The 27,672-nt window shown below is 39.6% G+C and overlaps 1 protein-coding gene across 4 annotated transcripts; it reads left to right on the top strand.

Moving 5' to 3' along the window:
* Positions 1-142: 142 nt before the first annotated feature.
* On the top strand, positions 143-27,663 carry tpd52l1 (tpd52 like 1). 4 transcript variants are annotated; one of them, XM_072251575.1, is made up of 8 exons: positions 143-343; positions 7,518-7,618; positions 9,120-9,268; positions 19,480-19,581; positions 19,863-19,895; positions 22,907-22,997; positions 26,429-26,489; positions 26,991-27,079. In XM_072251575.1, the coding sequence occupies exons 1-7, from the start codon at positions 286-288 to the stop codon at positions 26,453-26,455; spliced, it is 561 nt and encodes a 186-aa protein (XP_072107676.1). In that variant the 5' UTR covers positions 143-285; the 3' UTR covers positions 26,456-26,489; positions 26,991-27,079. The 4 variants fall into 4 exon arrangements, with proteins under 4 accessions (XP_072107676.1, XP_072107673.1, XP_072107674.1 ...); XM_072251572.1 differs by lacking the exon at positions 22,907-22,997 and having other exon boundaries at positions 26,991-27,663; XM_072251573.1 differs by lacking the exon at positions 22,907-22,997 and having other exon boundaries at positions 7,501-7,618; positions 26,991-27,663.
* Positions 27,664-27,672: the final 9 nt, after the last annotated feature.

Below are 27,672 nucleotides of genomic sequence, written 5' to 3'. Positions count from 1 at the left end.
GGTCCTCCGAGTGGTTAGAGCCCTGTTTTGCCCCTCAGACCCAGGTCCTCCGAGTGGTTAGAGCCCCGTTTTGCCCCTCAGACGCAGGTCCTCCGAGTGGCGGCGGCGCTGTTGTGTCTCTCTGGCGCAGGTCCTCCTAGCGACGACGTCGCTGCTGTGCGTGTCAGGTCGGTGTGAGTCCAGCTGTGGCCGGGCTTCAGTGGACGCTTGGGTGCACAGAACCGGGAACCGAGCTGAGCGGGAGTGGTGCGGGACAAAAAAATCGTTGCTCTGGACGGAGAGGCAATGGATGTTACAGAGCGAGGATGGATCAGCCGCTGGGACGACACCGGCTGTCGGCGCAGTAAGTTTCTGCGAGCAGGCAAGGGGTCGGTTTGTGTCCGAGGCTCTGACATCTTGCGGCCCAACGTTTGCCGGCCTGGGTCACCGAATGCCCTGCCGGGCCGGAGTACTGGAGTGCGGGAGGAGTTGTGATGTGTCCCTGGGGGCGTGCAGTACAGTTGATGTTGGAGCCTGTAGGAGGGCGGGGTTGGGTAGCGGTGGAGGTTGGTTGCCGGGAGGAAGTAAAGGGGCTATCGAGTGCTAGTATGAGAGTCAAATTCAAGTTTATTGTCATTCGACTGTACACGTGTACTGTATACCGCTAAATGAGACAACGTCCCTCCGGACCAAGGTGCATCACATACTCACAAACACAAAGTAAAATTACTACAAATGAATTAACAAATAATAAGGTTCATATATCATACGAGTTTAAAAAGTGAACAGTATAACTCTACTGGCGCTTCATGAGTGATGAGACCTGGGTGGTGGCAGGGAGTTCAGTAGCTGTTTCCCATCCAAACAGTTCTTGTCCTAATGCTAGGGTACTCCTGCATGATGGTAGGGGAGTCAAAGAGATTATTGGACAGATGGGATGGACCACTGACATTGCTAAGGATCCTGAATGCACAACACTCCACGTAAATACTCTAATTCGTGGAATGATTCTGGGACCCCAATGACCCTTTCAGCAGTTTTTGCAATACTTTGTTGGGACTTCAAAGGCGTTCAGATGCCTTTGCAATTCCCATACCGAATGGTGATACAGTTGGTCAGGACACTCTCAATGATGCTCCTGTAAAATTAATTGAAATGGGAGGGGGTGGAGAGCCTCACTCACCTCAATCTCCTCAAGATGTGGAGACACTTCTGTACTTTTTTGACCAAAGTGGTGGTGTAGAGGGACCAAAAGTCCCAAATCATCTCTTTGGTCTTGACCACGTTGTGACTCAGGTTGTTGTGCTCGCAACATCCTACCGGCCGCTCTACCTCTCCTTTGTACGCCCTCTCAACACCGTTGATGAGGTCAACTATTGCTGCGTTACCAGTGAACTTGATGATTCTGTTTAAACTGGATCTAGCGATGCAGTCATGCATTAACAGCATAAGCAGCAGCGGGCCGAACACGTAATCCTTGGGAGAGCCGATGCTCAGCATGATGGAGCTTCAGATGTTTCTGCCACCATGGGCAGACTATGGCCTTTCTGTCAAGAAGTCCAGGATCCAGTTACAGGGAGAGGTACTGAGACCCAACAAGGATAATTTCCCCACCAGTTTCTGAGGTATGATCATATTGAATGCTGAGCTGAAGTCAATAACCGGCATCTTGGCATATGAGGCACCATTTTCCAGATGGGACAGGATGGAGTGCAGAGGATTTGAGCAATAAGCAAACTGAAAAAGCAGGAAGATGGGATTTAATCCATAACCAGCCACTCAGAGCACTTCATTATTGTTGAGGTCAGTGCCACTGGACAGTGGTCATTGAGGCAGGTTTTTGTTGCCCTTTTGGGCACCAGGATGATGGTGGCACCTTGAAGTCTGACGAGACAGTGGACTCTTCCAGAGGGATGTTGAAGATGTCTGTTAGAACCTCAGTTAACTGGGCTACACAGTCCTTCAGCAGTTGACCTAGTATGTTATGAGGCCCCACAGCTTTACATGGGTTGACCCTGACTAGGGTCTTCCTTACATCAGCTGCTACCAAAGTGCCTGCTCCTCAGGGGAAATGGCTGCTTTCTTTGCCATGCATCAAGCCAAGCGTAAAAGACATTCAGCCTATTGGAAGTGAAGCATCACTGTCATTGACTTGTAGTCCATTATGGTCTGAATGCTCTGCACCTTGTGTTTCTGGTGTCACATAAATGACTGTATATTCTCTGTGAGTAATCCGGTTCTGCCTTCCTGATGGCTATTACTGACCTGAGAGCTATCTTTATCCTGATCTGAAGACAGTATCCCAATCTCTCAGCCGTGCTCAGACCTCTGCTTTGCCCTCACAGAGACGTCTTTAATAATTAATAACAGTGATGTCCTCAATGCTTGCATATTCATCGATGCTAATGATATGAGCATAGGTAGCCACCTCCTAGAACATGTTCCAGTTGTTTTCAGAACAGTCCTGTAACACTGACTGCTGTTGCTTCGTTGAGCCAGGTCTTTATCTCACTTTGAACTGGTTTGACATGTTTAATCAGTCGCGGTCAGCAGGAATTAGCATAACAAATAAGTGGTCAGAGAATCCGAAGTGGGGATGAGGAGCAACTTTATATATACTAGGGGATGTTGGTATAAACCAAGTCTAACGTATGAAAGTCAAGATGCTGATAGAATTCAGGCAGGGCTGTTTTTGAGTGAACACAGTTGAAGTCACCAGTAACAATAAAGAAACCATTGGGGTGTGTGGTTTGCAGGTCACTGGTGGCGCTGTAGAGCTCACACAGTGCTTCCCCAGCATTAGCTCGGAGGGGAGGTGAGGTGGTATGTATACAGCCACAATCACAATAGCAGTGAACTCCCTCGGTAAATTTCTCCATTATGAACTCTACCATAGCTGAACAGTGGGTCGTCTCTACCAAAGCATACACACACCAGTTCTTATTAGAGTTGATACATACACCTCCACCGCGGGGCTTGCCAAGGATGGCAGGAATTCTGTCAGCTCGAAGAAAGATGAAACCCTTTAGCTGGATGGCCACTTCAGAGATAGTATCCTGGAGCCATGTTTCTGTCAGAATGAGCACGCAGCAGCCCTTCATCTTGCGCTGATTCAGTCTCAGCCGTAGGTAATTGTGTTTATTTTGAGCAATTGAACGTTTGAAAGTAGAATCTGCAGGAGAGCTGGCCTGCAGGGTCTCACCTTTAGTCTCACACGAATACCAGTGTGTTTTCCTCTCTCTTGTTGCCTCGTGCACAGCTTCCAGCAGCACCTCCCCTGGGTGGTTGTAGCAGATGGCAACACAGAGCGCAATAAGTCCATGTTGTGGAGCGTATCTGCTATCCAACAACTTGCTAGTGAGGTAGGCTTGCAGTATTTTGTGTTTTTAATTTCCAGCAGCGCCTTGTGATCATAGGAAAGATATACAGGTACGAACAATTATACCTTTGGTTTAGCCAGAGTGGCCACTGCATCAGGAGGGAAGACTGTGTTAGGTGTCAATGTGAAGGTGGAGGAGTGTTCTAGATGCCGGGAAAGGATGGAGTTAAGCATTGCTGTAAGTGGCAACAAAATGGCTGAGTTTGCTGCTACCGTTAAAGAAGTAGATAGGTGCCTGGCTATGATTTTTGGGGGTAAAATGGGAAGTTGTAGATTAGGAAAGGAAGTAAGTACCATGGGGTGGTAGAATAAGATATCAGGAGGTGCTGTTTTGGGATAAAGTTGGATTCTTGTGTGTGGTCCCAGTCTTTGAGAAAGTCTAACCTTTGTTCTTATGCTAACAGTTAATCAATGTCTAAGTATAGTAACTAATCAGTGATATTGTACATATTGTAAGATCATTTCCTAATTTAAGTTTGATTTAATTTAGTTCAGTTTTAGCTCCATTTATTTTGAAGACAATATCAAGTATTAACTTTGTTGCAATATTGAACCATTTCAGGTACAATAACCAGTAAATATGTTCACCACTGGACTTCTTCCGAACCTTTACATTGTAGGGAAAGGAGCCCCAATCTTTGCACTGTTTCCTGACTGGCATAATATTAGTTTTGGTGTCATGAATGAAAATGTTTTTTTTAAATCTCTGAAGCAAATTAGCATGGATTTGATAAATGCTTTTGACATTGTAGTAAATATTTCAGTTATAGTGCGTTTTTAAGGATCCATTCTATAGTTTTAATCACGCTATCACAATTTCATGAATATTTTGTAAAGGGGGGGATTTAAATATGCCATAATAAATTGCTTCATTCTCATCTAATTCTCTCTGATGTAGACTATTAGGAAAGGAATTAGGCTGTTTGGCCCAGCGAATCTGTTCTGCCATTCGATCATGGCTGATTTATTTTCACTCAACCCCATTATTCTGCATTCTTCCCATAACCTTTCATGTCCTTATTAATCAATGGCTGCTTTAAACATACCCAATGACTTGCCCTTTTGTATTTATCTGATGCCTCAGAACATGGCATTTAGAATGCAATTAAACTAGGATTCAGAAAAATAAATTGTGATTAAGATGAATATGTCATTGCAGCTCGGTAGAAAACTTTAAATGTTTTGTACCAACTGTTAGAACTGAACAGTCCACAAAGTGATGTTTTATTTTCCCAGTTAAAATACCATGTATACAAAACATGTTTCCCTTCACCTTTCCAAACATACTGATGTATGAAAATGTGTTGTAAGCCATGGCATGAGCACATTTCCTGTTCAGTGAGTTATTTAACCTCCCATTTTTGCTGGCATCAGAAATTGTGGCTGATTTTTAAGTTTAAATTATAATATCTTTGAGAAATAATTTATGCTCCTCATGCGTTCTCTCTCCTACTACGCAGTACGGTTAGCATGCATACTTTATGGTGTCAGAGATCACGTTTCAATTCCCACTGCTGTCTGTAAGGAGTTTGTGTGTTGTCCCCGTGACTGTGGGTTTCTCTGAGTGCTCTGGTTTCCACCCACAATCCAAAGACATATGGGTGAGGGTTAGTAAGTTGTGAGCATGTTATGTTGGTGCCCGAAGCATGGCAACACTTATGGGCTGCCCCCCAGCACATCCTTGGACTGGGTTAAACAGCACGTTTCACTATATCGGCGTACATGTGCCAAATAAAGCTAATCTGTACTCTCTTCCTGCTGTCAACATTCCTTCCTTTACCCTTGTCCAAGCAGTGTTTATCTAACATCTGCTCACGTAATCTGGTAGTTACTTTAGTTACTTGTACATTCCATAGTCCTACCATTACAGGTTACAGACGTTCCTCCCAAAGTCACTATTTCAGGTACAATAACCAGTAAATATGTTCACCACTGGACTTCTTCCGAACCTTTACATTGTAGGGAAAGGAGCCCCAGTCTTTGCACTGTTTCCTGACTGGCATAATATTAGTTTTTTGGTGTCATTGATAAAAAAATGTTTTTTTTTTGATCTCTGAACCTTATGAGGGATATACGTAGGTAGGATAAATGCAAGCAGCCATTTTCCACTGGCAGGCTGGGTGAAACTAGAACTAGAAGTCATAGGTTAAGGGTGAAAGGTGAAATATTCAAAAAGAACCCGATAGGGAACTTCTTCATTCAGTGGTGCAAGTGTCGAACATGCTGCCAACAGAACTTTGGATAAATACATGGACAGGAGGGGTATGAGGGTTATGCCCAGGTGTGGTTGATGGGACTAGGTGGAATAACAGTTCAGCATGGACTAGTTGAACCACCTCTTGCAGCTACAGGTATTCAGCCTTTTTAGATAAGTCCCTATTAGCTTTGAACAATGTGATAAGCAAGATTTGCCCATTCCTCCTTGCAAAATTGCTCAAGCTGTCCCAGCTTAGTTGGGGAGTGGTAGTGGACAGCAATTTTGGCGTCTTGCCGGAAATGCTTGATCAGGTTAAGGTTAGGATTCTGACTGGACCACTCAAGGACATAATTTTCTTCATTTGAAACCACTCTATGGTTGCTCTGTATTGTGCTTAGTGTCGTCATTCTGCTGAAAAATGAATTTTCTCCCCAGTTTCTGGCAGAGGTTAGCAGGTTATCTCAGGCTATCCAGGATCTCTCTGTATTTAGCAGCATTCACCTTCCCATCAATCCTGACCAGATTTCCAGACCCTGCAGCTGAAAAGCATCCCCAGAGCATGATGCTACCTGCACCATATTTGACAGTAGGGACAGTGTTACCTTCCTGATGCACAGTGTTTGGTTTACGCCATGCGTACCACTTAGTACTGAGGACAATATTTAGTCTTTAGTCTCATCCAATCACAAAACCTTTTTACATAGCTTTACAGTATCTTCTAAGTGGTGCTTTGCAAAGTCTTATCGGCAAGCTTATGCTTTTTTTTTAGCCAGGGCTTCTTTCTTGCTACTCTTCCATAAATACCCTTTTTTGTGCAAGGCCTTGGAGATTGTGGAGCCATGAACATCATCTCCAATTGCAACCGTTATCTTCTGCAGCTCACTCAGAGTGACTGTTGGCGGTACAGTAACCTCTTTTACAAGTGACATTCCTCTCTGATGACTAAGTTTAGAGAGGGCCTGACCAAGGCAGTGTAGCTGTGGATTCATATTCTTTCCACTTTTTCTTGAGGGACTGCACTGAGCTCCGGGGTATGTGCTGTGCCTTTGAGATGGTTTTGTATCCTGCCCCAGATTTGTGCTTCTCTGACTTGTCTTGAATGCTCTTCATTCTGGTTCGGTCTGTTTGTAAATTTACCATACTGTTGAACCTTACAGGTAGAGGGGGTATTTATTCTTATGAATTCATTAGAAACAGGTGATCCTCCAATTTTCTACATCAACTAATTGGGTGAGTTGGTAAGGTAATATTCAGTATTGCACCTGAGGAAAGTTACTTTAGTAATTACAAAGGGAATGAATATGTTTTCAGCCTCACAATTTTGGTTTTTAATTTTTGGTAAATTGTTGACAGGTTTTGGAATTACTCTTTCGATATGATGCACAATGATTAGCAAAACAATCCTACTTAAATATATTTTAAATGTAGAAAATGAGACAATAAAAAGTGAAAATAGTTGTGGGGTCTGAATACTTTTTTTCTAGGCTCTGTAAGTATTGTGTTGGCAGAAGGGATTGGTTTAGTTAGGCATTTAATTACTCGTGTAATTTTTTTCACATCATCTGCATTGATATTATCCTCTATTCTGGCAGCTGTCTGGTTCTGTCACACAACCTATTATCATGGCCTGAAAATCATGTTAATGATAATTATCAATGTTCTTTGTATTTAAATTATCATTCAAAAAGTCATTTATTTAATACTTCTAGCTTTAACTTGGAATATTCGATAAGTTAAATTATTTATGTTTGGATAATGATTTCAGTGTTCAGTCTCATTTAAAACACAGCTGATAATGAGACATGACTTGCTGGTTTGTAAGGTTACTTGCTAAGTGGAAATGCTAACATTTAATTGGTTTCTGAATGATTGTAGTCCAAATATGATGGTGGTAATCAAACTTTGATCCAATTGCTAAGGAGCTGATTAATTCGGTCTGTCACAGTATTCTTGTTTTCTCAGCTCTTCTTGAAACTGGATGTTTGAGTGATCCAGGTGCCAATGTTGACATTGGTACAAAGCCTGAAGTAGAAAAGGAAGAACTTCATATAGAATTGGCCAAGGTAAGCTGAGATAAATATCTGATTTATTATGTTAAGTCACTTCCTTTGAGGAAAACAAAACATTGATAAATTATATAAATTAATTTTTTCTAACGGAAATGCAGTTACAGATAGGGTGGAGGGAGCACTGCAAAGATCCATAAATAATGATAGATTCTTGTCTGATCTCTCAGAACATAGAAACAGAAGGCAGAAATATAATTTATCAAATGCAGTCCAATCTTAAATGGGATTATGACTGAAATGTGATCCACCTCCATTTACCCTATTTTCTCCCTTACCCTTAAATCTTTTTGTTAATAAAAATCTGTGATTTCAGATTTAAAACTGACCATTGATTGACATTCATGGCTATTGAAAGAGAATTTATGCCTCTGTGTGTTGCATTGTTTATTCCTGAGAGAGTTGTTTTACTTTTTTTTGACTATGTGTTTTAGTCCTCAACTGGTGAATATACTTCGTAAATGCTTCCTAATGCTCTGAAAACACTATCAATTCAACTCTGTTTCATCATCATAGGCATAGATAGAATTTAGTTATTTATGTAGTGTTTGAAATCCATTTCTTCCCTAGCTCTATCTTGTCATTTTCCTTCTGCATTAGTCTATGAGAACATGTCGACAACTCTATCCTTTAGTTCCCATATGAGTAACCTTTGAATATTATGTTTATTGGATTGTTCAGCTACATAATGTAAAACAAAATAAAAATTATCACTTTTTTTAAATAATTGAAAAAAATCACATTGAAAGAAAAAATAGATTTCAAATTACAACTATGCAGGAAAGGTTAATATGTTGTAGGAGTATTTTCAGCTAAGTGTGTCTTAAGGTTGAAATTCTCATGCTGATGATATATTGGAAATGAGCTGAGTGGGTAGGGAAAAAAATAAAATCAAGTACACTTGTTCTCCATTTCCTGTTGAGTATATATCTCAATTGTACAAAATATTATTAGAAAATCAGGTGCTGCACTTATCCAGCTGTCATGCATGAGAGCTCAACGAAAAGTTTCCCATTGACATCGAGCCTGAAGAATCATTCTTTACACATTTGTGGATCGACGAACCCTGAATTTTTCACCTCTGCTTAAGGCATGAGTAATATTACTTCAAAAAGATACAATGAGCATGATCCAAGTTTCATGCATAAATCTTTTTAGCTCCACATACTGTGTAAAATTACTTTCAAATTACTACATTTATTAATAGCCATTTTCTTTTTGTATGTAAAAAAATTAATTGTGTTTGTTGAACTAACATTGCTAGGCAAGATCAATAGAAAGCAAAAAGCTTTTCTAACCATATTTTTAAAAATATAAAACTTTAGCCATTAACATTTTGGAGGCAAAAATGTAATGATGTTGAATTGTAAACTGATTGCATTAACTTTACTTAGTGGTCTACCTAAATAGATTGATAAAATTACAGTAATTCGGGTGGAAAAATACATATTACTGAAATGTTAGTTTAGTATATGTAAATTGTTCTTTTTAATACCAGCTGGAAGATGAAATAGCAGCATTGCGGCAGACACTGATTGCCAAGGAGAAACATCTAATTGAAATAAAACAGAAGATGGGTATTACTCCACTGAATGAAATAAAGCATAACTTAAGCAAAAGTTGGCATGAAATGCAGACTTCTGTGATGTAAGTTTTTGAGTAATGGAGCTTGCTACTTTATAATGTAACCTTAGAGTGTACTTTCTGTTTCATATGCTGAAATACCTGACTTGAAATTTTTAAAAATTTCATACGAAATAATAACTGCATTAATAGATTTCATACGATTTATTATTGGATACTGAATAAACTCTGATGGATAAAAGGATCCTCTTATGCCCATTGGCCACTGGTCAGGTAAATGGTCTTCAAATGTATAGAGAAGTTAGAAACTGTACAATGTGTATTGGGTGAGAATAGTTTTGAATTGAGCTTTTATGGATGCTTATTACCCTTAATGGTCAAAGTATTAGTTGTGTTATAGTACCAAAAAGCTTTATAAAATCAATAGAATGTTCATTTTGGATTTTTTTTTTGTTTCGTGGATGTCTGTGGATTTCAGGTTGTATTCTGTATACATTCTCTGATTTGAACCATTTGATTTTTTAAATTTCTATGTAATTTAAAAAGAATGAAATACATTGAGACTTTGACTATTAAACTTTTTTTCAAAGTATTTTATTCAAAATTACATGGATAAATAATGGAATAAAAATTGTAAAAACGACTCCAGATTGCAGCTGAGAACAAAATTAGCATCATTATCCTCACTTCCTGTTTTTGAATTGTTCTAATAACTAGTCTCAACCCAAGCATTAACACTCTTTTGCGTTATGAAAAGAGATAATTTTAATTTTGAAATAGAATGTGGTTGTCCTCACTTCCAGTATTAGATTCAGTGAACACGCTGACAGTGATTTTAACATTTTGCCTTTCAAGTTTGTACATGCAAGCATAGCCTGCATGTTTAACTAATGAAGTTGGGATGTTGATTTTGGAGTGGAAGTTGCCTTGAGCATCACCTTGCAGACATGGAAAGATGGGATATTCCCATTCCTACAATACATTGTTTTCAGGATAATTTGGAATAAGGCCTCCATTGACTGAGACCATCTAAATTGATCTTGCATCTGACTTTTTGGTGTTTTCAGCAATTGCCTGGACTATGAAACTGATCAGTTGTTTTTTTTAAAACCAAACTTCCTTTTAATGCTAAAATATTGAAATTCTTGAAACATGAAGATGATAAAATGAAACATGTAATACATTGCTTAGATTTCAAATCTGAAATTCTAAGCATCCATGTTATAAGCTGATTACTGTTCTTCTGCATGGCAACGCTGTAGGTGGTTTGTTGTCCCTTTATTAAGTCATAGAACATTGAAAACCTACAGCACAACGCAGGCCCTTCAGCCCACAATGCTGTGCTGAACATGTACATACTTTAGAAATTACCTAGGGTTACCCATAGTCCTCTATTTTTCTAAGCTCCATGTACCTATCTAAGAGTCTCTTAAAAGACCCTATCCTATCCACCTCCACCACTGTCACCAGCAGCCCATTCCACGCCCTCATCACTCTCTGCTTAAAAAAAAACTAACTCTGAAATTTCCTCTTTATCTACTTCCAAGCACCTTACAACTGTGCCCTTTCATGTTAGCCATTTCAGCCCTGGGAAAAAGCTTCTGACTATCCACATGATCAATGCCTCTCATCATCTTAAACACCTCTATTAGGTCACCTCTCATCCTCCGTCGCTCCAAGAAGAAAAGGCCAAGTTCACTAAACCTATTCTCGTAAGGCAAGCTTCCCAATCCGGGCAACATCCTTGTAAATCTCCTCTGCACCCTTTCTATGGTTTCCACATCCTTCCTGCAGTGAGGTGACCAGAACTGAGCACAGTACACCAAGTGGGGTCTGACCAGGGTTCTGTATAGCTGTAACATTACCTCTTGGCTCCTGAACTCATTCCCACGGTTGATGAAGGCCAACGCACCGTACGCCTTCTTAACCACACATTCAACCTGCGCAGTAGCTTTGAGTGTCCTATGGACTCGGACCCTAAGGTCCCTCTGATCCTCCACACTGCCAAGAGTCTTACCATTAATACTATATTCTGCCATCATATTTGACCCACCAAAATGAACCACCTCACACTTATCTGGATTGAATTCCATCTGCCACTTCTCCGCCCAGTTTTGCATCTTATCAATGTCCCACTATAACCTCCGATAGCCATCCACACTATCCACAACACCCCCAACCTTTGTGTCATCAGCAAATTTACTAATCCATGCCTCCACTTCCTCATCCAGGTCATTTATAAAATTCATGAAGAGAAGGGGTCCTAGAACAGATCTCTGAGGCACATTAGGTTACTGACCTCCATGCAGAATATGACCCGTCTACAACTACTCCTTGCCTTCTGTGGGCAAGCCAATTCTGGATCCACAAAGCAATGTCCCCTTGGATCCCATGCCTCCTTACTTTCTCAATAAGCCTTGTCTGTGGTACCTTATCAAATGTCTTGCTGAAATCCATATACACTACATCTACTGCTCTACCTTGTCACGTACACACAATCCTGTAAAAGTATCAGCAGCAATAAAAGACACCTGGAGTCTGGTTTTGCTGTTAAAATCCACTATCTTTATTAGTAACTACTAAATCACAAGTTAGCAGTGTTTTGCATATATAGGTGTATAGATAAAGTTCCCAAACTTATTCAAGCTCTGGTGGCAAGAGTTACAGTCTTACGATGGTATGTAAGAAAGTTCAGTTCAATCTTCAGGTTAATTAATGTGAGATATTTGTAATCCAAAGGTGAATGTTGTGGGAAGGCAATTACGTCGATATTCCACAGATTCCACGACAGCAATACAAAATAACAATAGCGGTAGGTTTTGTCTCCAAAGTTGTTCCACTCCACACACGAAGTATCACCGACAGTGATCTTCAACGAATATCCCTTCAACACAAGTGGTGCCACACACGAATTCAGCTACGGGACATCCCAAAGTGGTGGCCAAAGGTTACTCAAACCGAATCCATGTATGGATTATCACCAACAGTAGCTTATCATAAAGGGGACCCTCTTCCAGGGAAAACTACCACCCAGGCAAGGGTAGACACACTGGTAGATTCCACACAGTTACCCCAAACACGCAACATGATAGCCACTTATCCAGTTCCACGACATACGAAATAACTCCAACAGTGATTTGCCACAGGGGTACTGTCTTCCAGTGAACTACCACACCCAGACAAAGGATAACACACACATGGTATTCACAAAGGTCTCCCCTCACCAGAGAACCCACTCCTATGGATTAACTATGTGACAATCACACTTTCGTATTCAAATGGAATCAAACTCGCCCCTTACAGGCTACTTGGAGAGAGTCCAAACAGTGACCTCTTTGTCACTAGGTCTCTTCTGTTTCAAACCTTCCTCTCCCCTCCCCTCTGCCAACTTCTAGTTGCAGCACTTGTCAGAGTCAATTATCAATACTCTGGATCAATCTCAACTCACCCCTTTAGGGCTACTGAAAGTTTAAACCAGCAACCTCACTCACTGGTGCCTTTCACTGACCGAATCCATCGTGACTATGAGCATGTGTCTCTCTGTGTCTGTCTGTAAGAGGATCATCTGACCTTGCTTATTCAAAACACACTGCAGAGTAGACAAGCTGCTCACCATAGCAACCAAGCAATTTTGCAGACAGCAGAAATCCAACAGTGTCCCAAAAGTCAGTCGCATTCTCTTGGCACTTTAAAGTGACAGTCCACAGAAAGAATGAACCCTAAAGGGTATATAGCAACCTTTACTAATGTGATGTGTTTAGTCACATCCTCAAAAAATTCAATCAGGCTCGTAAGGCAAATCCATGCTGACTATTCCTAATCATATTATTCCTCTCTGAATGTTCATAAATTCTGCCTCTCAGGATCTCCATCAACTTACCAACCACTGAAGTAAAACTCACTGGTCTATAATTTCCTGGGCTATCTCTACTCCCTTTCTTGAATAAAGGAACAGCATCTGCAACCCTCCAAAGCTCTGGAACCTCTCCCATGCCCATTGAAGATGCAAAGATCATTGCCAGAGGCTCAGCAATTTCCTCCCTTGCCTCCCACAGTAGTATGGGGTATATCTCGTCTGGTCCTGGTGACTTATTCAACTTAATGCTTTCCAAAAGCTCCAGTACATCCTCTTTTCAGTCCGCTGTAAGTCATCCCTACAAACGCCAAGATCCTTTTCCATAGTGAATACTGAAGCAAAGTATTACATACCTCCGCTGCCTCCTCCAGTTCCATACACACCTTTCCACTGTCACACTTGATTGGTCCTATTCTCTCACGTCTTACCCTCTTGCTCTTGACATATTTGTAGAATGCCTTGGGGTTTTCCTTAATCCTGCTCGCCAAGGCCTTCTCAGGGCCCCTTCTGGTTTTCCTAATTTCATTCTTAAGCTCCTTTCCGCTAGCCTTGTAATTTTCTAGATCTCTATCATTACCTAGTTTTTTGAACCTTTTGTAAGCTTTTCATTTCTTCTTGACTAGATTCTCAACAGTCTTTGTACACCATGGTTCCTGTACCCTACCATTCTTTCTCTGTCTCATTGGAACATACCTATGCAGAACACCATGCAAATATCCCCTGAACATTTGTCACATTTCTGCCGTACATTTCCCTGAGAACATTTGCTCCCAATTTATGCTTCCAAGTTCCTGCCTGATAGCTTCGTATTTTCCCTTTCTTCAATTAAACATTTTCCTAACTTGTCTGCTCCTATCCCTCTCCAATGCTATAGTAAAGGAGTTAAAATTGTGATCACTCTCTCCAGAATGCTCTTCCACTGAGAGACCTGACACCTCACCAGGTTCATTTCCCAATTCCAGATCAAGTACAGCCTCTAATCTTGTAGGCTTACAAACATAGAAACATAGAAAACCTACAGAACAATACAGGCCCTTTGACCCACAAAGCTGTCCTTACCTTAGAAATTACCTAGGGTTACCCATAGCCCTCTATTTTTCTGAGCTCTATGTACTTGTCCAGGAGTCTCTTAAAAGACCCTATTGTCTCCGTCTCCGCCTCCACCACTGTCGCTGGCACGCACTCACCACTTTCTGTGTAAAAAAAAAATCTTACCCCTGACATCTCTTCTGTACCTCCTTCTCCAAGCACCTTAAAACTGTGCCCTCTCGTGCTAGCCATATCTACATATTGTGTCAGAAAACCTTCCTGAACACACCTAACTAAACTCCACCCCATCTAATCCCCTTGCTCTAGGGAGATGCCAATCAATATTTGGGAAATTAAAACCTCCCATCATGACAACCCTGTTATTATTGCACTGTTCCAGAATCTGTCTTCCTATCTGCTCCTTGATGTTCCTGATGCAAACTTAATGTTGCACGATATAGTCAGATACTATTCTCTCAGAGTAGATTATTGCTGCCAGGGAAACGTGCAGTGCCTTGACAAAGTATTCACCCTACAACTATTTTTACATTTTACTGTCTCATTTTCTGAATTTAAAATATATTGGTCAGATTATTGAGCTAATCTACAAAACATTGTGCATAATGTCAACTCAAAAGAAAAATTCCAATACCTGTCAACAATTTACAAAAAAAGTTAAAAAGCAAAATTGTGAGGCTGAAAAAGTATCCATCCTCTTTGTAATTACTGAGCTAACTTTCCTTAGGTGCAATATTTGTTGATGTAGAAAATTGGAGGATTATCTGTTTTCAATGACTTCATAAGAATAAACTCCCCTTCTATCTGTAAGGTCCAACAGTATGGTAGATTTCCAACAGAGCAAACCAAAATGAAGACAAAAGAGCATTATAGCCACATAACTACAGCACAGAAACAGGCCATCTCAGCCCTTCTAGTCCGTGCCGAACTCTTAATCTCACCTAGTCCTGCCAACCTGCACTCAGCCCATAACCCTCCATTCCTTTCCTGTCCATATAGCTATCCAATTAAATGACAACATCAAACCTGCCTCAACCACTTCTGCTGGAAGCTTGTTCCACACAGCTACCACTCTCTGAGTAAAGAAGTTCCCCCTCATGTTACCCCTAAACTTTTGCCCCTTAACTCTCAACTCATGTCCTCTTGTTTGAATCTCCCCCACTCTCAATGGAAAAAGCCTATCCACGTCAACTCTATCTATCCCCCTCATAATTTTAAATACCTCTATCAAGCATTCAAGACAAGACAGGGAAATGATAACAGAGAAGCACAAATCTGGGGTATGGTACTAAACCATCTCAAAGGCACTGCACATACCTTGGACTCAGTGCAGTCCATCATGAAAAAGTGGAAAAAAATATGAAACCACGGCCACAGTGCTTAGGTCAAGCCACCCATTTAAACTTAGTCACCAGAGAGGAATGTCACTTGTAAAGGAGGTTACAGTACTGTGCCACCAGCAGTCACTCTGAGTGAGCTGCAGAAGTTGGTGGCTGCAACTGAAGATGAAGTTTATGGCTTCACAATCTTGCACAAAAGGGAAGACTGGCAAGGAAGAAGCCCTGGCTAAAATAAAAAAAAGTGTCACTTAGAAAATACGGTAAAGGTGTGGAAGAAGGTCTTGTGGTCGGATGACACTAAGGTGGAACTTTTTGGCCTCAGCACTAAGCAATATGTGTGGCATAAATCTAATAATGCACATCAGCCAGGAAACACCATCCTTACTGTCAAGTACAGGGATGCTTTCCCGCAGCAGGGACTGGAAATGTGATTAGGATTGATGGGAAGATGACTGCTGCTAAATACAGAGAGAACCTGGATAAAAACCTGCTAGCCTTTGCCAGAAAGCCTAAACTAGGGAGGGAATTCATTTTTCAGCGGGACAGCAGCCCAAAGCACACTGCCAGAGCAACTGTGGAGTGGCTTCAAGTGAAGAAAATTGATGTCCTTGAATGATCCAGTCAAGAACCCTGACCTGTACCTGATCAAACATCTCTGGCAAGACCTCAAGTTTGCTGTCCATTGCCGCTCCCCAACTAAACTGGCACAACTTGAGCAATCTTGCAAGGAAGAATGGACAAATCTTGTTTCATCATAATGTTCAAAGCTAATAGGGACTTATCCAAAAAGTCTGTAATACCTTTAGCTACGAGAAGTGGTTCAACTAAGTACTGAGCAAGGGGGATGAATACTTTTGAACTGCTGACATTTCAGTTTTTGAATTTTTAGTTTATCAATTGTTTGTTTTGGGCTCTACTGTGAAAAAAGGAACATGTGATTTACAAATACAAATCCTCAGTTAAATTAAAGACCTAAAGGTACATACGTCACCCTGAGCAGATGAACTGCACCCTAGGGTTCTGAAAGAGGTGGCGTTAGAGATTATGGTGGCATTAGAAATGATCTTTCAAAAATCATTGGACTCTGGCATGGTGCCAGTGGACTGGAAAATTGCAAATGTTACTCAACTCTTTAATAAGAAGACAGCAGAAAGGAAATTATAGACCAGTTAGCCTGATCTCAGTGGTTGGGAAGATGTTAGAGTCAATTGCTAAGGCTGAGGTGATGGAGTACCTGGTGACACAGGACAAGATAATACAAAGTCAGCATGGAAAATCCTGCCTATGAACCTATTGGAGCAACACACATCAAAGTTGCTGGTGAACGCAGCAGGCCAGGTAGCATCTCTAGGATGAGGTACAGTCGACATTTCGGGCCAAAACCCTTCGTCAGGACTCACCAGCAACTTTGATGTGTGTTGCTTGAATTTCCAGCATCTGCAGAATTCCTCGTGTTTATGAACTTATTGGAATTCTTTGTGGAGATTACAATTTGGATAGATAAAGGAGATGCAGTAGGTATTGTATATTTGCACTTTCAGAAGGCCTTTTACAAGGTGCCACACATGAGACTGCTTACCAAGTTAAGAGCCCATGGTATTACAAAAAAGTTACTAGCATGGTTAGAGCATTGGCTGATTGGTAGGAGGTGGCGAGCGGGAATAAAAGGATCCTTTTCTTGTTGGCTGCCAGTGACTAGTGGCATTCGCCAGGGGTCGGTGTTGGGACGACTTTTTTTATGTTGTATATAAATGATTTAGATGATGGAATAGATGGCTTTGTTTCCAAGTTTGCAGATGATATGAAGATTGGTGGAGGAGCAGGTAGTGTTGAGGAAACAGGTAGGATGCAGAAGGACTTAGACAGATGAGGAGAATGGGCAAGAAAATGGCAAAGGAAATACAATGTTGGAAAATGCATGGTCATGCACCTTGGTAGTAGAAATGAACATGTGGACTATTCTCTAAACGGGGAGAATATCCAGGAATCTGAGATGCAGAGGGACTTCGTACTCCTTGTGCAGAACACCCTGAAGTTTCACTTGCAGGTTGAGTGGATGTCATTTTAAGAGGTCAAGAATACAAGAGCAAGGATGTGGTGCTGAGGCTTTATAAGGCACTGGTAAGGCCTCACCTTGAGTATTGTGAACAGTTTTGGCCCTTCATCTTAGAAAAGATGTGCTGGCATTGGAGAGGATCCAGAAGAGGTTCACAAGGATGATTCCAGGAATGAAAGGGTTATCATACGAGGAATGTTTGATGGCTCTGGGTCTGTATCGCTGGAATTCAGAAGGATGAGGGGGGGATCTCATTGAAACCTTTCAAATGTTTAAAGTCCTAGACAGAGTAGATATGGAAAGAATGTTTCCCATGGTGGGAGAATCGAGGATAAGAGGGCACAGCCTCAGGATAGAAGGGCTCCCTTTCAAAACAGAGATGCGGAGAAATTTCTATAGCCAAAGGGTGATGGATTTGTGCAACTTGTTGCCACATGCAGCTGTGGAGGCCAGGTTGTTGGGTGTATTTATGGCAGAGATTGATATGTACTTGACTGGACATGGCATCAAAGGTTACGGGGAGAAGGCCAGGAACTGGGGTGGAGGAGGAGATAAAAAAGAGAATTAGCCATGATTGGATGGCAGAGCAGACAGAATGGGCCACTTTTGCAAGGTGCTGTATAATTTTAAGGTGAGTACTAAGATACAAGAGCACTGACCCAGAGAAATTAAGCAGATCAACCATAGCTCATGGTTCTGGTCTCTGAGTCTGTAGTTCAGATATTGACCTGGTCACTTGCTTAATCTTATTAAAGAAGTCAAAGAAGGAGGCGGGAGGAGAAGATGGCGGCGTGCCTGCGTGTGCGCAGCCCTCCAGTGAAAAATGATATCGTATCTGTTAAATAGGGGCCGTGGACAATTCTGATTTGATGGAGAATGGACGTGAAAGCACAGAGGAACATCTGGAGAAATTTCTGAAATGCCTGTTCGCTGCTGTAGTTACTGTGTGGTCGGGAATCTTTCGGAGGGTAGAACTCAAAATCCCCGGCCTTGCCTGCTTTTGGTGACCAAGAAGGAGGTCGAATCGCTCGGGCAGAGATGGCGCTCAGTACTTGGTGTCGGAGAGCTGATCAGAGCTCTAAGTTTACAGATGACTCAGAGTCGGATTGTAGTCGGCATGGCAGGGAGAGTTTTTCTTCCTTCTCCCGTCTGCGTGAGATGTGGGACATTTGAGAAACCTTGAACTTTACTGTGCTCATGGACTTCTTTCATCAAGTTATGGTATTGTTGCACTGTTGTAACTATATGTTATAATTATGTGGTTTTGTCAGTTTTTTCAGTCTTGGTCTGTCCTGTGTTTTGTGATATCACACCGGAGGAAATAATGTATCATTTCTTAATGCATGCATTACTGAATGACAATAAGAGAGGACTACATGTCTTCATAATCTAAACTGGAGAGGGTTATTTTTCTCAAGTATGTTGTACAGTTGTTTTTGAAAGAAGTGCAATTTTGGAAACATTTTCTCAGTTATATTTTTTTAAATGGAAGTGAATGCTGTCCAGCCTATCCCATTAATTAGGAATAAATGAAATAAAATTTGTTCGCATTCATTGGACTTACAATAGGTGTCCTACTCTTACAGAACAAGCAGATGCACAAAAATACATTCAAATAGGGGCTGTCCTTTTTCATAGTGATGACTGACAACATTGCATACAAAAAATAATGATATTTGGTGTATTTTGTTACTGCTATATGTCCAGGAAGCTTTGGGTAATTTCTGAGAATTCCTGCCCTCCTCTCTTCCTGCTTCCTGTTCAGTGAATTGCTTTGGAATTTTTTTTTTAAAGAAATTTATCATATTACCTTTCCTAGGATGGATGAAAGGACTTGACAGGGTCAGATGAATTGAATAACTGGTGTTTTCCTCTATGTTCTTATACTCTTCATTGAAGTACAATTAAATAGAGACTAAACTCTTTCTGTAAAGCATTGTGTCAAATCTAAACTATATTTATTTTTTCCAAAAAGATACAAAAAAACACAGGAGACGCTCAATAACACTGGACAGAAGGCATCAGCAGCTTTAAATAATGTAAGCTCAACGCTTACTAAGAAACTAGGAGAGATGAAGTAAGTTAAAGAAAATATTCTAATTTAATAATTGTGAATGGATAGAATTTTACACAAGTCTTATAAAGTACATTGGACTTTTTATTCCATTTAAATCATGTTAGGTTTTTTCCCCTGTTAGGTTGTTTCTGTATGTTCATGTTATTCCAAAAGTAGGATTATGAAAATGTTTTTAGTATCTGTAAATATATTAACTTGCGTGTTTTCAAATGTATTGATAATGCATTCTTTAATTTGCTGTTCTGTATGATATTTACAATTAATTAACTGTTTTGCTGTAGCTTGCATTACCTAAGGCTACTGTTCCCAAACAGGTGAGATAAAATAGATCTTTGTTTTTAAAGTATCAATATAATTTAACTTAAGGTTCTATGTTTTCATTTTGGATAATGTGTTTATGCATATATAAATGGTCAACTGCAATTAATTTTGAGTGAGCATTTCTTTAAAAAATTCTTCCTAACATTTCTTTTTATAGTATAATAGTTTCTATATGGCAATCTGGCACAAGATTATTTTATAACCCAAGTATGTTCTTACTAATATAAATAATCAGTTCATGCCTTTCTATGACAGGAGTCCGGTCTTGAATGTGCCAACAATATGGCCTACCCAACAGAATTGATTAGAAGTAATTTTTGTCTGGGAGAGAATACTGCCATTGGTTTGCATATCCTTCCAATGAGAATCTTGGGACATAGTGTTGGGAGTTTTTTTTCCCTGTGCTTTGAAATGCCTGCTATGGGTAATCATGTTTCATCACTATTTAGGAGGGGCAGGTTTTGTGCCAGATCTAAGGTTTTGATTTTTAAATATCCTTTTCCTCAGTCCATCAAAGGCAATGGCGAATTTCAACATCAGTGACCGTTTTTGCTGAGAAGTAGCTGCCAGGATGTGGGAAATGGTCTGTGATTTCCTTGGATTCACCATACCCTTTTACTGTCAAAGATAGTGTAGGGCAGCAGGAACAGGTTGGTAAAGGGCCTCCATCTCCAACCTCCAGCATAATTTTGATGACTGTCATTTTTATCTTGAAGTTTGACCTCTAAACACACAAATGCAACGTTGTCTGCAGATTGCAGCTGGACTGTTGAGTGATCTTGATTCTGCACTGTTCATAATTGTTTCCTATTGCAGAAGATCAAAGCACTTGTACACTTCATGGGCACTAGAAGGATACCACCAGTACTGTACTGGGAAAACCTTACAGTTCCACCAATCAGATAAGTGAACCGATGTTAGCAAGCTCTCCTAGGCCAATATACTCAACATCAAGGTTTTGAAGGGCAGGCCTCATTCCCTTGCCAGACACCAGTTTCCAATAAAGATACACTATGAGCTGTACAGAGGAGATTAGGAAGACCTTTAAGAGTGTTCTCAAATCCATCTTGGAAAAAGTCTATACCAAAAACTTCTGAGAATCCCCAGTTCATTGCTGATCTTTGTGCGAAAGGATGGCACTGGGATTCTCAAGGAGGATCTGTGGATCATCAGCCCCTGAGAATACATGTAACTGAAGTGAAGGCAGTCAAGCTTAACATCAAGGTTAAAGATATTTGAGAAGATTCAGATAACGTGAACTCATCCTGAATAGTTTTGAAGAAAGGTATTCACTTATGTCATTAGGTAATTAAATCTGATAAATGTGGCAGGTAAGTCTTTCAGGTGATAAGTTAGGAAACACTTCGAACTACAGAACAACATGCAATACATTGAAATTTGGAATACTGTTCTGAAAAAGGCAACTGATCCCAGGTGAATTATTCTTTTTGTTAACCATTAAGGACATGGTCCCAAAGTAAGTATGTTGTGTTGGATCACAAGTCAGCCATGATCTTATTAATATTGGAAGGACCTTCTGTTCCTGTGTTCCTTTGCTAAGTTTACATTCTTGGGAAATGCCTGACAAAAAATGTCATTACTCTTGTTTTTTTACTTGTCGTTGTCCCATTGTGTCAGATGATTAATGCAACTGAGTTGGCCTTGATTTTTCAAGATCTTATCCTGTCCATTGGGGAGAAGATATCCAAAACTGGGGCCAAATTGTGGAACAGAAAGCATTCTTTTCACTAGGGTTTGTCCTTTATCTTGAGCAAAGAAAATCACAAAAACTATTGGAATTTTAGTTTCGATTTATTCGACTGAGGAAATAACGTACTTCAATTTTATTTTGTCTCTTTATAATATAATTTGCTGTTTTTGAAACTTGATAATATTTTTGCAAAATATTGGTTTCCAGATTTTTGAAAACAGATTTAATTATAGAAAGCTATGTGCTCTATATTGCCAGTGTACAGAATAAAATTCTAAACATACCAAGTATTGGTACCATCATAACAACCATGAAGATGGACCTCTTGATCAAAAGATTATATACTCCCTTTCCATTCTCGTATAACACTAATAGCTACTGTTTCCCAAGAGATTACAGGTAAATGAAGGCAATAGGTTTACAGTTCTGAGTGTTTAATCATTGTATGCTTAAAACTGCATTATTTTAACACCTGATTTTGTTGCAAGGAAATATTGAACATAAAGTGATTTCTTTTGAAGTTGTTATTTTATTTCAGCTCAGTCCATTTGTACGACCTTAATAGTAAGGAAATCCAAGCATAAATTTGACAATAAAGTAAAAATAACATCCACGCATTAGTTACGCAAACTTAATAGCTGATAGCAGACTTTGGGAATCAGTGGGATAGCCCAGCACCACGATGACATGAGAAGTTTTTAGGAGGTACCTAGTTTATTGTTTGAGAACAAATCAGACTATATTTCAGTAAGGACAAGGACCACTGACTGATCTGTTTGACTATAGCTTTTAGATATGTTCCAGTCTATAGTCTAAAAGTAATATTTGAAACATGGTTTTGAAGTCGAGAAAGAGATCAGTTGTGAGTGAGGTGAGCTATGAAAGTCTTCCAGGAAGACATGGATTAGTGAAGAGGGGTGTGATGTGTGTGTGTAGTGTATTAATACAGTTAACTTCAATATAATTGTATCCTTCACATAACTGCTTAAACCTGGAGTGTGTGACTACTCCACTACTTGATGCAGTTTACAACTCCAAAGCTTTGTGAAACTCAGAACTTGTGTCGAGTACATTGAAACCCACTTTGTTAAAGATCCATTTTGACTATGTGCTGTCTAGGAGGTAGACAGCCTGCTCAGGCAGATTACACTATGAAGGAATTCTAGGGAACATTAATAATATTTAAAATGCCTGTGTAAGATTGGGCATAATGTTTAGTCAACAATGTTTATTTACCTGGTGTGTTGTCTGCACTTATCCTTTATTGTGATTGGCTGCTGAGCCAACTTGAAGACATTCATTGTGGCTGGATGTCAGGAATCCTCTAGAAATGAAGTCTAAGCATCCAAAAATGGAAAAGGAGGAAGGTCTACGCATCTTCAAGGTCAGCTGTGAGCTGTGTATTTTGGTGATCTCTATCTTGTCTACTACCTCTGCTTGGTAATTTTGACATGATTGATTAACCAATTAAGCATGTGTAGAGTCAGGGTGCTGTGGGAAACCTCAGTGCATTTACAAACCCCATTTCCAGAAAAGTTGAGATATTTTCCAAAATGCAATAAAAACAAAAATCTGTTATATGTTAATTCACGTGAACCTTTAACTGACAAAAGTACGAAGAAAAGATTTTCCATAGTTTTACTGACCAACTTAATTGTATTTTGTAAATATACACAAATTTAGAATTTGATGGCTGCAACACACTCAACAAAAGTTGGGACAGAGTTAAAATAAGATTGAAAAGTGCACAGAATATTCAAGTAACACCGGTTTGGAAGACTCCACATTAAGCAGGCTAATTGGTAGCAGGTGAGGTATCGTGACTGGGTATAAAAGTAGCATCCATCAAAGGCTCAGTCTTTGCAAGCAAGGATGGGTCGTGGCTCACCCTTTGTGCCAAAATTCGTGAGAGAATTGTCAGTTCAAAAGGAACATTTCTCAACGCAAGATTGCAGAGAATTTAGGTCTTTCAACATCTACAGTACATAATATTTTGAAAAGATTTAGAGAATTCAGAGACATCTCAGTGCGTAAAGGGCAAGATCGGAAACCACTGTTGAATGCGCGTGATCTTCGAGCCCTCAGGCGGTACTGCCTAAGAAACCGTCATGCTACTTTGACAATTATAGCCACCTGGGCTCGGGAGTATTTCGGAAAACCATTGTCACTCAACACAGTCTGTCACTGCATCCAGAAATGCAACTTGAAACTGTATTATGCAAGGAGGAAGTCATACATCAACTCTATGCAGAAACGCCGGCGAGTTCTCTGGGCCTGAGCTCATCTCAGATGGACTGAAAGACTGTGGAACCGTGTGCTGTGCTCAGATGAGTCCACATTTCAGCTAGTTTTCTGAAAAAACGGGCGTTGAGTTCTCCGTGCCAATGATGAAAACGACCATCCAGATTGGTATCAGCAAGAGGTGCAAAAGCCAGCATCTGTGATGGTATGGGGGTGCATCAGTGCCCACAGCATGGGTGAGTTGCATGTATGTGAAGGTACCATTGACTCTGAGGTGTATATTAGGATTTTAGAGAGACATATGTTGCCATCAAGGCGACGTCTCTTCCCGGGACGTCCATGCTTATTTCAGCAGGACAATGCCAGACCACATTCTGCACGGGCTACAACAGCGTGGCTTTGTAGACACAGAGTGCGTGTGCTTGACTGGCCTGCTGCCGGTCCAGATCTATCTCCTATTGAAAATGTATGGTGCATCATGAAGAGGAGAATCAGACAACGGAGACCACCGTCTTATATCAAGCAAGAATGGACAAAATTTCCAATTGCAAATCTACTACAATTAGTATCCTCAGTTCCAAAACGATTAAAAAGTGTTATTAAAAGGAAAGGTGATGTAACACAATGGTAAACATGCCTCTGTTCCAACTTTTGTTGAGTGTGTTGCAGCCATCAAATTCTAAATTTGTGTATGTTTACAAAATACAATTAAGTTGGTCAGTAAAACTATTGAAAATCTTTTCTTTGTACTTTTGTCAGTTAAATAAAGGTTCACGTGAATTAACATAGCACAGATTTTTGTTGTTATTGCATTTTGGAAAATATCCCAACTTTTCTGGAAATGGGGTTTGTAGATCAGTTTTGAGTTGCTCTAACACCGCGGGACTGAATTGTTGAATGTGCAATTGAATTTGTGGTTCACTAACTTTTTTGATGTTGACTAAACATTATGCTTTAGTATTTTGAATTAATGTTGTACAGGTGGCTTATTTCTTCACTTATTGCTTGACTGAAATATGTTTATTGTTTTAATTTAATGCTTTCATGCCAGTTATCCTGTCCTGCATGCAATTAGTATGCCAGCTGTGAGGTAATGTGTCTTGTATTGATAAAGCATAATTAATAGTTTTGATACTTGCCTATACCTTGTTAACCATTTGATAAGTGTATATTTACAATTTTAGGAAGAAATTAGGTATAATAAATCTTACTGCAGAAGTTCAGTACAAGCGCATTCTAATCAGTTATAAAGAAAATACTGGAATCAAACTTAAATAGACTTTATTTTGGGTTTTGTAATATTGTAATATTCATTACTGTGCCCAACAAACTGAACAAATGAAATTACCTTCAGTACCCTGTTTATGGTTATTGGAATTACTGACACAATCAGTCCACTTGCTCAGAATTACTGATCCCAGCAATTTTTGAGAGCTGAGTTACTACTTGCAGATATTTGCAGCTTTCTTTGTAAATATTATTTATTTCCTCTAAATTGTCATTGTGCATATCATAAACCAAAGGTGCAAATTTAAAAACCAGCTTTAAGATAATTTGGAAATGTACTGATTCATTTAGGATGGATGCAAAAACATCCATCAGAAACACTCTTTGATTAGACTGATAGCCTCTACTCTGATCCTCTTTGTAATTTGTTTTGAAACCCATCTACTCATACCATTTGTATTCCTGTTTAGTTTTCATTCCAGGATAATAAAATGTATCTAGAAACATGAACTCGTGACTTTTTAAGTGATGTTAACTGATAAATCTAACAGATTCATTACATAATTCTTGTTCTATTGTAATTAAGACGACTAAATATTATACTATTAGTTCCACTGAAATAATGGACAAAATATACATAATCTGGTAGATATTCATCTAGTAATACTGGCAATGTAGAAGTATTTAAAATAGTAGTTGTTCAGTCGTTTTAGTCGAGTCCGACTCTTCGTGACCTCATGGACCATAGGGTCCATAGGGTTTTGGCAAGATACAGAAGTAGAATGCCAGGCCTTTCTTCCGTGAAGATACTGTTGCTGCCCAGGTTGGGACCTGCCTGAGTTTGAACTCAGGACCACCTGCCTTGGTCCAGTGCTGATGCTACTACATTAAACTATATCTCCCAATATATTAGCTCAGTATAGGAACAATTTTAATTTGTGATTCAAAAAGTGATTTGTTCAGAGTGGTATCAGCATTTGATTTGGCAGTTGCCATGAGTCCTGTCCACACTGGTGTCATTGCTGGCAAACCTTCACTGCAATACCATTTCATGTACATATCAGTTGATAAATTTGCAATCTGATCTTTGAAATGTTGTAACTCTTGTACGTAAATTTTATTGTTTAAGTTTAATTTTAAGAGCATTGTTCCTATTTAATCATCTTCAGCCTTTTGAATGGGAAGTGACTTGCTCTGGCATCAATAGTATGGTATTACATTAAAGTGAATTCAGCATTATATTAATAATAGTAAATGTATGTGGCAGAATAGTTGATATAAAATGATTCTTAATCTACTTATTTGCTGAAAAATGACAGAGTATAAATCAATCTTTTCCTGTTGTAGAAATTCTCCCACTTTAAAGTCCTTTGAAGAGCGGGTGGAAACTACTGTCAGTAGCTTAAAGGTAAGTTTTACTGTCAAATGTTGCTGAACCGCTCCAACCTACTCAATCATAGTGATTTGATCTAATTAAACTGTATTTAGTATTGCTGCTGTTACAATAAAAAATTGACTTTACCTTTGCATATGAAATTCCATAATGTCATCAATTAATTTGTAACTTAAAATCTTGACTAAGAATTCACTTTCTCTTAAAAAACAAGAATTACCCTATTTCTAATTTTACATACTAAGTTGAATGGCCGTGAAAATTGGAAAGAACAAATTCAGTGGGTAGAAAACAGGCAAATAGAGTAGTCAGAAGATGCAGGGTGGTAAGGTGATAAATGAAAGTAGATGGACTCTGTTTTGCATGCTTGGGTGTTAACCTATTCTACAAAGCAAAGTGAAGATGAGAGTTAAGAGATGTGTTATGTGACAATGGGAGCAGGAAGCAGCCCCGTTACATCAACTTGGTTGTTTCTCAAGAATTCGGCCTGATCTTAACCACGTTTCTGCCATTTAGTGTAAAGTCGGTGTACCTACCCGCAGCAGTGGAAGTTTTGAAGATGTGTTGAACTCTGCTGCTAATGCCAGTGTTCAAGAATCAAGCCCGGGGTATCAGCAAGCTAAAGACTTTGGAGCGTTTTAAATCTTTACGTTTGAATGTGTCAATTTTGATGGTGTAAGATTATCTTAAGTAAACTTGGGAATAAGCTGCAACTACTCAAAGTAATAAGTAGAAATTCTACCCAATGTTGTTTAGGTGAATAAATGTTATTTATAAAATACATATTGTAAACATTATTTATAATTTACATTATAACAGAATCTGAAGTTCACAGCAGCTTCTCTGACCAAAGGACTTGGTGTTGTACAAAAGAAATGTCCAGTTACTCAGTGTTTCTAATTTGTGTTATTTTACTTGACTTAATATAAATTATTCTAATATTGTTAAATAGAGAAATTTAAGCAAGAACTTGTTCTATTGCAATATTAAGGCACTCAGTTGCTGTGCAGTAACTCTAGTTCTGTTAATGTACTATAAATGGGATCTTGGTCAGAATTTTGCTTCTGTGCTGTTTAACCTTAATGTTGAAAACTTTATATGTAGTATCGCTCAACATCTAGCAACACTACTTTGTGCACTAAAAGTTAAATTACCAAGATAATATTGGTGCCTTAAATAAAAAGATCAAATGGAGTCA

This window comes from Mobula birostris, chromosome 2 (assembly GCF_030028105.1).
Source record: "Mobula birostris isolate sMobBir1 chromosome 2, sMobBir1.hap1, whole genome shotgun sequence".
NCBI lineage: Eukaryota > Metazoa > Chordata > Chondrichthyes > Myliobatiformes > Myliobatidae > Mobula > Mobula birostris.
The sequence above is the reverse complement of the archived record's forward strand: the minus strand, read 5'-3'. Positions and strand labels throughout refer to the sequence as shown.

Coding starts and splice junctions, on each gene's coding strand:
- tpd52l1 (XM_072251572.1), top strand. CDS start 286: ATGGATGTTACAGAGCGAGGATGGATCAGCCGCTGGGACGACACCGGC. Junction 344..7,517: donor CGACACCGGCTGTCGGCGCA/GTAAGTTTCTGC, acceptor TTGTTTTCTCAG/CTCTTCTTGAAACTGGATGT. Junction 7,619..9,119: donor TTCATATAGAATTGGCCAAG/GTAAGCTGAGAT, acceptor TTTTAATACCAG/CTGGAAGATGAAATAGCAGC.